At 38.2% G+C, this 16,095-nt stretch overlaps 1 protein-coding gene across 1 annotated transcript in view; it reads left to right on the top strand.

Moving 5' to 3' along the window:
- The window catches only part of EPHA4 (EPH receptor A4), a 135,038-nt gene extending 122,262 nt beyond the window's left edge, over positions 1-12,776 (top strand). The window contains 4 exon segments of the mRNA XM_045575716.1: positions 54-247; positions 4,102-4,257; positions 4,618-5,530; positions 10,259-12,776. Of these exon segments, the coding sequence (XP_045431672.1) occupies positions 54-247; positions 4,102-4,257; positions 4,618-4,732 (465 nt within the window). The 3' untranslated portion in view covers positions 4,733-5,530; positions 10,259-12,776.
- Positions 12,777-16,095: the final 3,319 nt, after the last annotated feature.

Here is a 16,095-nt window from a genome sequence, read left to right as displayed (position 1 = left end):
GCAGTGAACAGCTCGCCTGGCAGCTTAATATATCATCCTGGTTTCTTCAATAGGTGATTAAAGCCATTGAGGAAGGCTATCGGCTACCCCCTCCAATGGACTGCCCCATCTCACTCCACCAGCTGATGCTAGACTGCTGGCAGAAGGAGAGGAGTGACAGGCCTAAATTTGGGCAGATTGTCAACATGTTGGACAAACTCATCCGCAACCCTAGCAGCTTGAAGAGGACGGGAACAGAGAGCTCCAGGTGAGCCATGCTTACTTAATAGTGATGTATGAAAGAATACATTAGAGATGGCAGGCAAGTGGTGACTCACGTTAATTCCTGCCTCTTAGTAAGAGGTCACTTCATAGCTCTCTGCAACTTGGGTGGTTTCTTTCTCAATTAGTGAGGTATTTATGGTAGTTCACTTCACCAGTTTGAAGAGCCAAATATCTGTCAGGCCTCAAGGAATAGTTAGAAAAATAAATTAAAAACAACAACACAGCAACAGCAAAATTACTAAAGTTCTTCTTTTATGATGCTGGACATGGACATTTTGAAAGAGGGATGAAATGTACTTTTAGAAGACATTCAGGTTGCTGGATGCCATATTTTGAAAAGGGACAGGAATATTGTGTTTGTAAAAAGTTAGAATTAGAGGACAGCTCTCTGTGCATTGCAATTTTAAGTTGACTGATAAAGTGTTAATTGTCACAAGAGATGCCTTAGGTTTCAGTTCTTAGAGTTTTTCCTTTATAAGTCTTTCAAAAGTAGTAGGATACAGGACCAAGAAAGAAACTGGTCAAGTTACAAAGCATGCAGACCAGGAATTGTACCACCTGTAAAAGAGATAGTTATTTCATTGGGAAGAGGCAATTGAAGTGTATCAGTCCAGAAAGAAGATAAAGATACTGCAAGTTCTATAGTTCAATGATAATTTTTTTTTTTTTTCCCCATTGGGTTGAGCTTTACTGGCTTACAGTTCAGGATACCTAGTTATCAGCTCTCTTGAAAAAGGTATAGACCATCTTTATCAGTTAAATGGTTTAAGAGACAGGCACAATAAGACCAAATTATTCAGGCATGCATGAGTTGAGGCACCTATTCATTTCCAAGTCTGAATTTCTCAAAAGTATCTCTTTCACCATGACCCCAGATTAAAAACAGGAGAGCATTTTCTCCAGATATGCAAGCCCTTCCTGTCTTGGCCAGCATTATGATGTTCTCTAGTTTTTCTCCTGAAACCCTAGCTTAAATGTTGCAGACAAAAAGGACTACACTTATTATTAAAATGCATGAAAAAAAATAATTTGGAGCGAACAGCAGAGGTGCCTTCCGTTCTCTTTCAGGCTTTCAGATCCTTTAGCCTTGGCCACTATGCAAAGAGCTCAGTGGTCAAGCTCTTTTGCAAAAACATCCAGCTGAATTCACATCTTCCTCCTGCCAATTGGTAGCTATGTGACCTAAAACAAATCTAACATTTCTGGGCTAGTTTCTGTTCTTCTGTTCACCAAGAGGGTGAAAACAGATGGCTCTAAAGCCAGGTTTCCGTGTAGCTGGCTTCTCCTCTTTCTACATTAACCTCAGCTTTTACATCTCCATCTCCAGAGCCCATGTGTTATGTCTGAGAGTGCTGAGGCCAGTGCTTGGAACTTCTCCTGATAACTATTGATATTCCATAATGTGCGCTTAGCACCAAAGTTCAGGAAAAAATGAGTTATTGAATACACTTTTCTAGGGTGCTAATTTTTTTTCCACTGATGGTACTTGAATAGCTTTGATGCTTATCACCACTTGCTGATAATGGGGTGTAGTATAACATGAGATGTTACTGAGCATAAAATTAGGCAAATGTCATGGTGTTCCCCACAGAGAGCATAGAGACTTCCAGAACATGCTTAAGAATATCTGTTGGAGTGTACTGATATGGAGTGAGGATATATTTATATATAGATATAGATATAGATATAGATATAGATATAGATATAGATATAGATAGATATAGATATAGATATAGATATAGATATAGATATAGATATAGATATAGATATAGATATAGATATTTTACAGAGAGGGAGAGAGATAGAGAGCTAGAAACGTTGATGAGAGAGAAACATCGACCAGCTGCCTCTTGCACACCCCCTACTGGGGATGTGCCCGCAACCAAGGTACATGCCCTTGACTGGAATCGAACCAGTGATCCTTCAGTCCGCAGAGGGACGCTCTACTACTGAGCCAAACCCGTTTTGGCAAGTGAGGCTATTTTCATTCTAAGGTCATTTTGACCTTCTCAAGCGCCTAGAGTTTACACATTGTCTTTTAACGTTCTTGGTGTAAAGTTAGAAGCAAATGCATACTGTTGCTTCTTGTTTGATATAAATATTTAAATTGGTAAACATTCAACACTTATGTATAAAAATTCTGAGTGTTAATATTTGTTATTGACTCGAAATTGGGGGAATAATTAAAGCTTGATTATTCTTGCCATAAAAATATGTAGAATTTGCTGAAACTGGTTTGGCTCAATGGATAGAGCGTCGGCTTGGGGACTGAAGGGTCCCAGGTTCGATTCCGGTCAAGGGCATGTACCTCGGTTGTGGGCATATCCCCTGTAGGGGTTGTGCAAGAGGCAGCTGATCAATGACTCTCTCCCATTGATGTTTCTAACTCTCTATCTCTCTCCCTTCCTCTCTGTACAAAATCAATAAAATATATTTTTTAAAAATGTAGAATTTTACTTATAAAAATGGATATAGTTGAAACAATGGGCACAAAAGAAAGGTCACAAAGACAAGCTAATATCTGGGCTCAGAACTAGTTGATAAAACAAGTCTTTGTTAAAATATTTTCATAAAAAAGAAGTAATGCAAATAAAATTAACTGGTAAAATTAAAATAAAAAATGGAACTCAATTAAGTCTGCTATGTAGAAAATGAATCAAGGCATTATTTTGACTTAATTTTGTTTTTACAAGAAAAGAATCTTTTTGAGTGAAAATTCAGTCATGATGATATACTTCTGATTTAAACACTTGTATTCAAACAACATAGTCTCAGAATGAAAGTCATGTCAAATTGTTAAGGTCAAATTCATTCCATAGTTTCTAGAGAAAATGAACTTTAAGAAAATAAAACTTAAGTAGCAGTGTTGCTATAGAGGTAAGTATAGTAAAGGTGGTATAGAATACCCTGTGGAGGTCTACCTTGTGTTTATTACATATTTTGATGATAAAGATAACTGCAAGTCTATTACTAAATACTTTCCATTAATAGGTGATTTATTATATTATCAGGACTATGAAGATTGGCAAAATTCCTGCCTTGAACTATAGTTGTTTTTAACAATGACCTCATATCAAACACCTGGCCTGAGAAATGTGTTAACTAATAACTAAGTTAATAAAATGTACTCATATTTTTTGTGGAAATGATTATTTAGGAGCCCCTGCAAGGGAATACAGAAGCACATTCCACAGGCTAAACAGTGATCAAAGTGGCCATTCTTCCTTCCAGTCTTGGCACGCGTGCTGGTCAGGCATGGGTTGATTAAAGGGGATTAACTCCCTGCTGTCCCAATTTTTTTTCGAATCTACCGAGACTGCCTGCAAACCTGGCTCAAAGCACGTTAGACTTGAACTCTTGCTGCTTTCTCCTTCCATCAAGTCTGGCAGATTGAAGCTCAGTTTTCCTTACTCATACTTCACTAGGGTTTCCATAGTTGCTGCACTCAAGTCTATAATATTCAGTGCTGGCAGGAACTGGACTCTTTCTGCAAAGACAATCAATTTCAGCCACAAGGGCTCCCCGAATCTTTACCCCAGGCTAGGGTGTTAAAACAAAACAAAACACAAAAACACAAAACAACTGCTATGATTATTAATGCACTAAGAGGTTCACATGAAACAAATGTGGGCCATGAAATTAAGAACAAATAGGGCGATTGATACTTTTTTTTTAGAAGCTTTGTGAAATCGGGAGCAAAAATAATCACAGTGGCATTTGGTGAGGGTTAGGTTACTCTTGGGGTTTCAGTTCCTCTTGTCTGTCTCAGGCAGTTTGACTTCTGAGTCTTGCTGTCTCGCTGATAGCTCTGTCTACAATATCTTGTTCCATCTCCAGACCCAACACTGCCTTGTTGGATCCAAGCTCCCCTGAATTCTCCGCTGTGGTTTCGGTGGGCGACTGGCTGCAGGCCATTAAAATGGACCGGTATAAGGATAATTTCACGGCTGCTGGTTATACCACACTAGAGGCTGTGGTGCACATGAACCAGGAGTAAGTACTCAGCGATGTAACACAAAAGGGTAAATCTAGATTTAATAGTATTTTCCTGTTTTTTGCTTTGAGCTGCATAATCATCCTACCCATTTAAAACACGCACACACACAAAACTGGAATGCCTTTCATTTTGATTGAGTTGAGTCTTAATTTTACACAGCCTTTATAAAGCACCTACATTGTTGCATTAAATTGCTTAATTAAACATCTTAATACACCTGCCTTGTTGTGCTGTATGGATTGTGGCTGATTCAGATGTGTGTCTGCATGAAGCCCAAAAGAGAGGTTCTCAGTCCCTCATAACATTACTCTCCCTCTGTTTTCTCCCCACCTCCCACCCCCTCTATCTCCATACAGCGACCTGGCACGAATCGGCATCACAGCTGTCACCCACCAGAATAAGATTTTGAACAGCGTCCAGGCGATGCGAACCCAAATGCAGCAGATACACGGCAGGATGGTTCCCGTCTGAGCCAGTACTGAATAAACTCAAAACTCTTGAAATTAGTTTACCTCATCCATGCACTTTAATTGAAGAACTGCACTTTTTTTACTCCGTCTTCGCCCTCTGAAATTAAAAAAATACAAAAACAAAAAAAACCTATCTGCAGTGTTGCTTGGTGTACAGAATGCTGGAAAACGGGGCTTCCAGAAATGACCAGTGTCACTTGAATTCGACCTGGAACAAACTGTTTCTCAGAAGTACTGGGTCCATCGCCAGTTTGTAAGATACATGTACCTGTGCAAATAGGACTCCGCTTCTGAGTTTTGATGCTGTACCTGCTGCCAGACACTGGGCATCCTGATCCTTTCTCCATTTGGAATTACAACTGTAGTATTTTGTTTGTGGCATAAATGACAGTCCTCTTTCTTTCACTGGAATGAAGGCCATGCCCAGGAACATTGCTGAAGGACTCACTTGTAGCTACGAAGGCTTGGTTCATGGCAGAGGGAAGAACACAGATGAAAACCGGGTGGTTCATCAGTGGTGTTCTCAAAGCTCAGGCCACCTGGTGGGTTGTGATGCCATGAGGGGATGAAAAGGAAAAGGAAAGTGGATTTAAGAAAAATAATAATAAACTCCAAGCACCCTACATCCCTGACTGGACAAACGACGTCTGTTTCTTTGGGCCTGAGGCTGTGCCCTATAGTCGTATTTTGGGACTCTACAAACTTACCGTAACGACCTTACGGATAGTGGACCGTGACAATCTTGAATAGGGAATTTTCACACTTCCCTTCTTTAAAGAAGTGAATCCCAATCTCCAAGGTAAGGCAAAAACAAAATGAAAAAAAGTAGTAAATTCTTCTCCAATGAAAACATTGTTTTTTGAAACTTAATCCTATTTGAAAGAAACACTGAGCAGAAAATAAGTTTTCAGTTCTATCAGGTAGTTTGTGGTTCTTTCAATATTCCAATCCTCTCTTCACAATGGGAGAGAAGACCAAAACGAATATGGCTTCCCTATTGTTCTTCCAGGAAGCAGTGAAATAAGAGCCATATATGATCAGGTACAAGAGGATGGACCCGTACTGCTGGGCTTTCTCTTATACAGGGTTCCTCTGGCTGTCTAGTGAATTTATTGAACTTTTGGGTACCAAGCAGTAAGCTCAAACCTTGTTGGGTCTTGCACATGCTCCACTCTTTAGAGTAGGGGTGTCGAACTCAATCAGAGAAGGGGCCAAAATCTAAAATCCAGCCTAAATCACGGGCCGAATGGTTTACTGAACAGTCATAAACTGTCATTGTGATGGAAACGCAGCGGAGTGCAGTGATGACAGCGCGGTGTGGGCCACATTGCAAGGCCTGGCGGGACGGATTTGGCCCGCGGGCCTTGTGTTTGACACATGTGCTTTAGAGAGTTTGCTTCAGTTGAGAATCTTTTTCATTAGTCTTATTTTTATGTCCTGCTCATAGTTCTTTTATCAAAAAGAGTAGCCAGGGAAGATGAACCTAGATGTCAGTGGTGAGACTTGGAACTCACCTTGAGTTCCTTATTATCAGAAAGTAACCTAATAAAAAATGTGTAAGAAGCTTCTATTTTAATACTAAAATTTTCTTCTTGAAACATGTAAAATAAATTACTTTCTTCATTCCTAGAGGCCAACAGCCTAACTTTTTTTTCACTAGACAAATTTTAACTTGTTTTTTACTTCCATTGTTATCACTATTAAACAACAGCTTGGCTAATTTTAATAGCTTATTTCCCTCTCCTTAGTTTTATCCTGAAAGCTATTTCTTATAGAGCAAAGAATGTTAAATTTGATGCTGTCAAATCATGACAGTTTAGTACAAAACCTTTTGCAACATGTGTTATAAAAGCTTTTTGGTTCAGAAAAAAATTATGAAATTTGTTGTTTAAACTGCTTCAACAATTTTTATTTCATCACCACTTTTGCTAAAGTCTGGGAGTTCTGGATAGTCATGTTAAAAGTTGACAAATGTAGATGATGCAGATTGGGGTTTGTTTGCTTTTCAAAAAGTGTGTGTGTGTGTGTGTGTGTGTGTGTGTGTGTGTGTGTGTGTCAGCAAAGCTGTTGAGTATTTTATATTCAACTAGAGGTCTGATTTGTGTACTGGTGGGGTCCCTCGTCTTGGCCTGTGGGGATTGGGCCGAAACTGATCTCTGGGTCTAGGGTGCGGATGAAGCAGATTCAGGGCCGACAGTGTCCCAGCAGCAACCTAACCCATGGCCAATTCCTAGAGGAATCAGGCTTCCTCCTCTACTGGTCAGAGTGTCTACCCCCTGGTGGTCATTGCACATAATAGCTACTGGCTGAACGGTCAGAAGGTCACTTAGATTTTTATATATAGAGAGAAACCGTTGCAGACTGATTCAAATAAGACAGCATTATGGCATTATCTTATTAATATAAATAAAAAGAGAATATTACTTTGCCCTGGCCAGTTTGACTAAGTGGATAGAGCATCCGCCGGTCCCGGATTTGATTCTGGTCAAGGGCACGATACCTTGGTTGGAGGCTCCTCCCCAACAGCCTTGGCCTTGGTTGGGGCTTTTGCAGGAGGCAACTAATTGATGTGTTTCTCTCACATTGATGTTTCTCTGTCTTTCTCTCTCTCTTCCACTCTCCCTAAAAATCAATGAAAAAATATTCTTGGGTGAGGATAACAACAACAACAAAAAATAGACCAGAGAGAGAGGAAGAGAACATTATCTTGCATATATTGAATAATTAAAACATTTTGTTTTCTTAAATTTAAGAACTTAAGACCTGAAATATTTTTCTAAACATTGAACATATTCAAAGTGGAACATTTTAAAGGAGAGAATGTCAATTCTAATATATTCCATGCTGCTGTCATTTAAAGAGATACCTTCTTCAGTAGGTATCTCTTTAAATAAAATCATTGGGCAGGGATTGAAAGAAAGGTCTATGAGACTTTCATTCAAAGGTTGCCTTCTGAATCTTAATTTTGATATGTGAAGGATTTAGAATTCAGGCCAATAGAATAGCCAACGGACTTTCCAAGTGTCTAAAATCATATCCAGTAGCAATAAGAGTGTTAATGCCAGGACTTCCACAGAGTTACACATTTTAGAAAGAGCAATGTGAGCACAATAGAAAGGTTGCATTGTTTCCTTGGGTGTGGAGCCAGACTCTGGCATGCAGACAGCTATGGGTTCTAAAGCCAACTGAGATGTTGAGTCTGGGAAATGCACTCCACATTTCTTTCTAACTCAATTCCTCCACCTGTAAATTACAGATAATTATACTTTAATAATAACTCCTTTTCTAACATGAGCTATTGTAAGTGTATATGAAATATTCTTACGCGGGACACACTGAACTTCACATAAGAGAAGTGTACCAATTGTTATTCATCCATCTTTCACTGTGAATCCAAATGTTTCATTGTGACATATCAGAGTGGAGTGAAATGAAGTTCAGTGGTAGGGAGCCAAGCAGATGAAGCTTCTTCACTTTATACGGTTCTATAGTGTTTGTGGGTAAATGTATATCTATACAAAAAGTGGTAGACCTATAAATTATTCCAGTGTTATTTAGCCTTAGAAATTCATGGCATTTGTTTTTTTATAATTGAAAGAGTGAAATGCACAAGTAAGACTCCTTTGTGATGAAAGGAACTGGATACTAATGGCACTTTGATGTCTTCATGACTGACTCAAAGGAACAGTGCTTTGTTTATTTAGTCACAATGAAAGTCACATTTTTTACCAAAGATCCCACATGGGCCACATGCTTTGTCTAGTCACTGTTCTAGCAATTCCCTTTGACAAAGGAGTTGCCTGAATTCAAAGGAGAAAAGGTTTATTTTTCTGCACTCTTTCTGGCATCAAGTAGACATGAGCCCTCACCTTCCCACACTTCTCACTTCAAACATCCAATCCTTTTCACACACACAGTGTCCCCAAATAGCCCACTTAATATTACGAATATATTTATATAATACATATTTATATCTAGGTGTTGAGAAGAAGGGGTTGGCAAACTGAAAGGAGACATGTGTTTTGGGAACTACACTTTCTCCTAAGAATGGAATTTCTATTAGCAAAATATCATCCTCTTCAAAATGTCTGCATATCCATATGGTGTGGGTTGTACTGCATCAGCCTTAAGATCAGATTCATGTTCTCCTTTTCTTTCACATAAATGCATGCCTGCCTGATGAAATCCCTTCACATTCAGGTTGCAAAGATACATTTGATAGATTTACTAATTTTTCAGAGAAGAAACAGTAGGGAAAAACAGATCTGGTCCTCTTTCTTTCTTTTTTTTTTTTTTTCATAACTGTCAAAATGATGTTGACAAATGGCTTCTTAAAGACCTTGGAAATTATACCCTTTCCCACATTTATAGTTTTTAATTGCTTAAGAAGTAATTTCTATACTATTTTATAAGAAAACTTTATTTCTCTCTTTCAAAACAGACTCAAGTATTTCCTACAAGTTTAAATAATGGTCATCTACAATACTTCAAAGAAACTAAATTTTATTTATCTCCTTCACAAAATAAAAAATATATACATACACAAGCAAATAAATCAATGGTTTAATAAAATAAGCAAATTTGTCTATAAAGATAGATTTTGGCCTTAATTTTTATATATTTTTTTATATTTTATTGATTTTACACAGGGAGGAATTGAGAGTTAGAAATGTCGATGAGAGAGAAACATCGACCAGCTGCCTCTTGCACCCCCCCCACTGGGAATGTGCCCGCAACCAAGGTACATGCCCTTGACCGAAATCGAACCCGGGACCTTTCAGTCCGCAGGCCGACGCTCTATCCACTGAGCCAAACCGGTCCTGGCTGGCCTTAATTTTTGCTCTATACTTGAGGCCAACTGTCAAGCATGGACACTGGGGTAGGAGATATAGTCCAAGAAGCTATTTTGACAGTCACTTGTTGCAAAGACAAGAAAATAGCTTCTGAGTTTCCATTTTTTTCAATTGTATTGTTGACTACTGACAGATTGACATATTTCCAAATAATTATGTTCCTAAGACATAGTTTCCCACTTTGAAAAGACTAGATGCCAGTATCCAGGTTTTTACAGTACTGCAGTTTGCCTTTCATATCCTTCACCAACACTTAGTCCTTGTCATCTTGCAGTACTGACCCATACAAGTCATTTCAAAGAGGGATTGTTCACACACTGCTAAAGACATAGAATGTGTGGGCTTCTTTTCCCAGTGTTGCCACTTCAGCATTTATAATTATGAGAAGGTAGTGTAGCCTTTCTTTGTAATAATGTCCTTATCAATGTAATAGGAATAAGAACTGTATCTTCCTCCAAGTAGTTATAATTAAGCTGCAAGTGCACATACTTTTTGGTTGTCATAGTTGCCATTTTTTCAGAAGTAGAAATAAGATTTCATGATCTCCCTCCTGGACTATTTACTGAGCCCTACCAACTCCCATATACCTACATTCTTTCTTACAATAGTGGTTGACAACTGGCTGGCTGACAACTTTCTCTAAAGTCTTGTTATTATTATTATTTTTTTTACAGGGAGTGGATTCTGCTATCTTGGCCTCACAGCCCTTCCTGTTGATTACAAAGCCACAGAAGAAAACAGAACACACCCTTCTTGGTTCCTTAGAAATGTCTTTCTTCTGCTTCTACTACGCCAGTTCTGGAGCAAAGACACTGATGAAACAGCACCCAATACCTGAAATGAATAAATCTATAACTTTCAAATCCCCTTTCCAGTGAAAGAAGCAGCAAACATTCACGGTTCGGCATCTGTTCTCCAGTTGCACTGAGGAATGTACTGTCTCAAAGCACCAGCTCTGCAGAACCCTTGTTCCCAAACTCCTTGTGGTTTTATTTATATCTATTTCCATATCTCATTGCTGTACGTCACTGCTGCATTGGTGTGGCAGCAAGTGACCAAAGGCAACAGGTTTTATTATGGACACCAGGTCAGGTGCCACCACACAACACAAAGCCAGTTCCCATGAACTGCTTATGATATGCATTGCTGAAGTAACATTTTACCCAGGGTGTGCCATTGCAGTGATATAAATATATTTTTTCCTAGACTAAATATGAGCGGACTATCTGTTTTAATGTGTGTAGATAGGTGTGAATGTATTTGGATGCGTGTGTGTGTGTGTGTGTGTGTGTGTGTGTGTAACCTCATGCTTAGAACTGCCTGTGAATGTTGTGGAATGCTACACCTGAAGAGCTCTGGTTTTCCACAGTTCTGAGATGAAGAGCCACACAAGATAGTGGACTAGAGATCATGCCCATTCCCGTAGAAGGAAACCCAGAAAAGTTAAATGTCTGTATTTATGTTGTATTTTATAGCTGCCACACTAACCTTAATAAGTAATTATACAGCTTTGGGCAGAACATTTTTACCTTAGTGGTGGAGTAATCTTAGAATACAAATATAAACACATTCAAGTGACAATCCATCATCGAAGTCACGAATTCTGATTGAACTCCTCATCTGAATCACCAGTTGCTTGATGGAGAGAGAGAGAGAAGGGGATGAAATTTGTCTGGTAACCCCAAATGGAATACAAGCAGCCTTTGTTTTCCTGCATAAATGAACTTGATGAATGCGAACAAATATATGCAATTCATATACTTTTGGAGATGAACATAGACATGTGTGTCAGCTTTGAAATGATGTGTCCTGGATTAATACTTTGTCTCCCAATGTCACAGAAAAATGTATGCCGGTGACTCTTGAGGTTAGCATAAATGGGATTAAATGGCCTCAAGCAATTTCAGGTTCCCAATTACATGGAAAGTTCTACAATTATTAATATAGAGCTAACTCCTATGGCCCACAAAAGTGCATCAGCCTTCTACAGTAGAATCTGATGTCCACTGTGCGAAGATTCTGTTTTGATATGATATGTATACCAAACTCCAGCCAACATACTGCCATGTTTCATAAATGAGTGGCTGCCTTGCTTATTTAAGCTATGGTTGCAGAAACTGTGGCCATTTATATAATATAAGCTATAACATCGAATCAGGGAAAAATGGGAAACAAAAGATTCTGAACCCTATATTGTTGAATAAGTAAAAAAAAGAAATCATCAAATATTTATTGCATTCTGACAGGGTGTATGGCATTGTATTCTCAGAACTATGCCAGAGTGACAAAGTTAATTCACCCCTTTTTGGGGACCTTAATATATTTTTAAAGGGATGTGCCTATGCATTAATGCCTGAAAAATATGTATAAAGAAATGATGTTGAATCTCTGAGCAAGTCACCTTTCCCCAGAGGTAAGAGCAGGAGGCCAGCTTTAGGGGCTAGGAAGCTAGCCCTATGAATTAGTGCTGACCTAGTGAGCTCAGATCTACCATTAGGAAGCATTAAGCTGATCTCCTGCACCAAATCAAGTAGCTTCACCATGTGTCCACTGGCCCCAAATTATTTTTTAACAATTTTATGAATAAAATGTTCTGGTGTGTTTTAAAAAAGTTATTTTAAAGAAAGGCTGTGCTCACTACACTGCTGGTGTGTGTGTTTTGAGAGCTCTTGTATTCAATCTGTGAAAGATATGTATATTAATCCATACACGCTTATAGCCTCAATATTTGTCTGAAGAAACTTAAATTCTGACCAGTAAAGCAAAGTTCTAGAAGCAATATTTCACTTATTTAACATTCTCCAAACAACATCAAGCATTGATACACACTGAAGAGTGTATTTATTTTTTTTTATCACTCCAAGTATGTTGGAATATGCAAGGACTGTGGTTAAAATTAGAATGTATAAGGCATATTATAATTTAGTTCATATTGAAAAATAAATTAACAAAACATTGCTTGGTTCATACATGTTCCAAAATTTGAGCAATCTATTGAGTTAGACATAGAATTTCTATTTTGTTTTAATTTGTCAAGGTATTTTCTTCCCTTCATAAAACTTAGGTACACATAACTTATGTCATTTATTTATGGTCTTTTATACCTAGTTTGTAAAATTGTAAAATAGCAAACTAAATGCAAAGAGTTTGCATTTGAAAATAATAAAGTAGTTGCCATATTCAAACCTGGAATCTAGTTGTCTCTTCAATAATTTTTGCTTAGATATGTTGGTTCTCAATTAATTAGTTGTTGGTTGTCATTGGTTAAGACACAAAATCTTACTCAGCACTTACTGAGAGGATAACAGCATTAACTTCTAAAGGGTCCTTAACCTGAGAACAACACATTTGCAAATCAGACTTAGATTCTGTGAGATCCTATGTCCCATTGTAATAGGACTGACCTTTGGTTGGAATTCAGGCTCCACCTCTTAGAAATCATGCAGTCTAGGGCAAGTTTCTTAACTTCCCTGTGCACATTTTTTTTTCTTTTCCTTTTCTTTCTTCCTTTCTTCCTTCCTTCCTTCTTCCTTCCTTCTTTCTTTCTTTCTTTCTTCTTTTCCTTTCTTCTTCTTTCTTTCTTTCTTTCTTTCTTTCTTTCTTTCTTTCTTTCTTTCTTTCTTTCTTTCTTTCTTTCTTTCTTTCTTTCTTTCTTTCTTTCTTCTTCTTTCTTTCTTTCTTTCTCCTTCCTTCCTTCCTTCCTTCCTTCCTTCCTTCCTCCTTCCTCCTTCCTTCCTTCCTTCCTTCTTCCTTCCTTCCTTCCTTCCTTCCTTCCTTCCTTCCTTCCTTTCCTTCCTTCCTTCTTTTTTTTTTTTCTTCTTGGAGAATGATGATAAAGACTAAACATGTTTAAAAGTTAACACAGTGTCTAGCATCTAGCCAGAATTCAGCAAATGGTAGCTATTCTCAAGAGCCTTCTTGGTCATATAAGATGTCTTCTCTAATATTCCCAGTTCTTCACCCTCTCAAACATCTTTGCTATTGATCCAGATGACCAGCTACCCATTTTTATCATAGGCTTTTATTCTGAATCCTTGGGTCCTTAAATTCTGGAGGGTACATTAGAACTCCAAGAGTCCCTAAAACATGATGCCAATGTGAATGATTATATGTATATTTGTGTTTTAAAAGGGAGAAAGATCATAAATTTTATTAAGTCTCTAATTGGTCTGGGATACAAAAATATGAAGGCCACAGTCTTAAGGATGAATGCTCTTCTCATTAAATAAACTATTAATTGACTAAGCCCCTGTTAATTGAAAATGAGATTCAAGACATAATTTATTAACTGAAGCCTTTAAGAGCAGCTGGCTTTAGAAAGTAGGGCCATGCTGTTCATTATTACCAACAGTGCCTTGAAATGAAAAGAATCTTGATATGTCTTGTTATTTCCTACTTACACACTTCTCTACAATCAACAATTTTAACATAAAGTAGTTGACAACATATTTGTGATTTGAAAGAGACTGGGTTTGACATCCCCCTCCCCCCCACACACACTTTTTATTAAGATATTAAGTCAACAGTATTAGAATTCTCCAGATAAATAGAACCAATAGGAAATATATCAATATCTCTCTGTATATGGAGATCTATATGTATATGTGTATGAGGAATTGGCTCATGAAATTTCATAGGCTGAGAAGTATCATGATCTGCAAGCTGGACATCTAAAAAGCTAGTGGTATAATTTAGTCCCAAGTCCAAAGACCTGAGAACCAACCAAGCCAATGCCCCAATGGCATAATTTGCAGTCCCAGTCCAGGAGAAGATGAGATGTTCCAGCTCAAAAGTGAGGCAGGGAAGAAGTTTGAGGATGCACTAAACATCTACAGAAACCTTTCCCTGACCTACCTTAGGTGCATGGTCCTCCTTGAATTAACAATACAGACAGGCTAGCTGCTCAACAGTTTTAGTTTTTCCTGTTCACACAAGACTATGTTTCCCGGCATTCAAAGCCTTAGGTTATGCCCTTGTGATAGGCTTCTGGCTAATAAGATAAAGAAGGTAGAGATTCAAGCCCTTCCCAAGCTTGTCCATAAAGCCTACAACACAATCATTCACTTTCTCTTCCCCTTATGTGGTGGCCTGAGAGGCTACCTGCTCAAGATGGTAGCCTCACATGGAGGGACTTTGGATCCCTGAGGCACTGCTTGGAAAGATGACAGAAGGTGCTCTGGACCTTTATCAGGCTGTGATGTGAGCTAGAAATAAACTTTTAGTATGTTAAATGCTCTGAATCTGGAGTCATTCATTTCAGAAGCTGAGAACAAGGGGAATGCTTCTTTCCTCTACATATATCTCTATTTAGGGCATCAACAAACTGGATGATGCCCATTGCAGTGGGCAGGGCAATGCACTGAGGCCACTGTTCCAATTTGCTGATGATGCTACTACACATGCCATGGATAGCAGGTATATACAGCAGTGCATAGTTTTCTAAACACCCCATGCCCATTCCATTGTTAGGTGGCTTACTTTTGACTGATTTATCTCGTTGATTATTTTTGTTAAGCTCTAGGGAAAGGAACTATAACTTAAGTACAATATTCATCTTACACACTGTATTTTGTGAGAATTAATTTCCAAAGTCTACTTTTCCCTAAAAGCAGAGTGTAATCTATTATTACTAAGATACCACCATCTAATATAGCGTGAATGAAGAAGTAGTGATTTTCTTTAATTATCATTTTTGTGTTCTCAGCAGAAAAGCCATGGACAGCACTTCTCAGATGTCATTCCTCACTTTGATGACAGCCTGTGACAAAGAGAGGCTAGTCATTAACTAAATAGAAACAAAAAATGGGTCCAAAGACAAGAGAAAAATAAAGTGAAGAAGAGGTTGAACATGCGGTAACAAAGTGCATAGACTTCCACGTGTACCCTGTCTTAGCTACTCATTACCCGTGTGTCCATGGGCAAATCGCTTAATCTACCTGAAACTCAGTTTACTCATCTTTAAAATGGGAGCAAGACCCTACTTTGTCAAGGTCTTCTGAGAATGCAATATAATCAAGTTTATGGAAAGCTGGAGCTGCAAACACAGATGTTTACATGGGTCAGTCAGGCTATGTGAATAAGTGATACTTTCTAAATGTAACCCAATAGAGTCGGTAAGTATTTAGCTAACATTAAGTTGATAAAATATTAATGAATATTAGTCAGTGAATGGTAGGTTGTGGCCATGAGGGTTCTAAGGTCACATAAGATGAAAAACAGTGGTTCATTCCACTATACCCTTTTGGATTTTAATACAGCACATTAGTACATTAAAAGTTCTGGGAAGCTCTGTTGTTCAAACAAACAAACAAACACACACCCACTAATTTCACTAGTTTAACCTAACATTTCCCAAATATATTGGAAGATAAAATCCTTTAAACATACATGGAATAAAAGTCTCTGAAACACATTTTGGACATTCCTTTGGGATTTTAAATAGAAAACTAAAGGAGACAGAGGCAAACAGGTGCCTTTTATATTAACTTGCAGCTCAGGTTCCTGAATCCCA

This window comes from Pipistrellus kuhlii, unplaced genomic scaffold (assembly GCF_014108245.1).
Source record: "Pipistrellus kuhlii isolate mPipKuh1 unplaced genomic scaffold, mPipKuh1.p scaffold_m20_p_7, whole genome shotgun sequence".
Classification (NCBI taxonomy): domain Eukaryota; kingdom Metazoa; phylum Chordata; class Mammalia; order Chiroptera; family Vespertilionidae; genus Pipistrellus; species Pipistrellus kuhlii.
The sequence above is the reverse complement of the archived record's forward strand: the minus strand, read 5'-3'. Positions and strand labels throughout refer to the sequence as shown.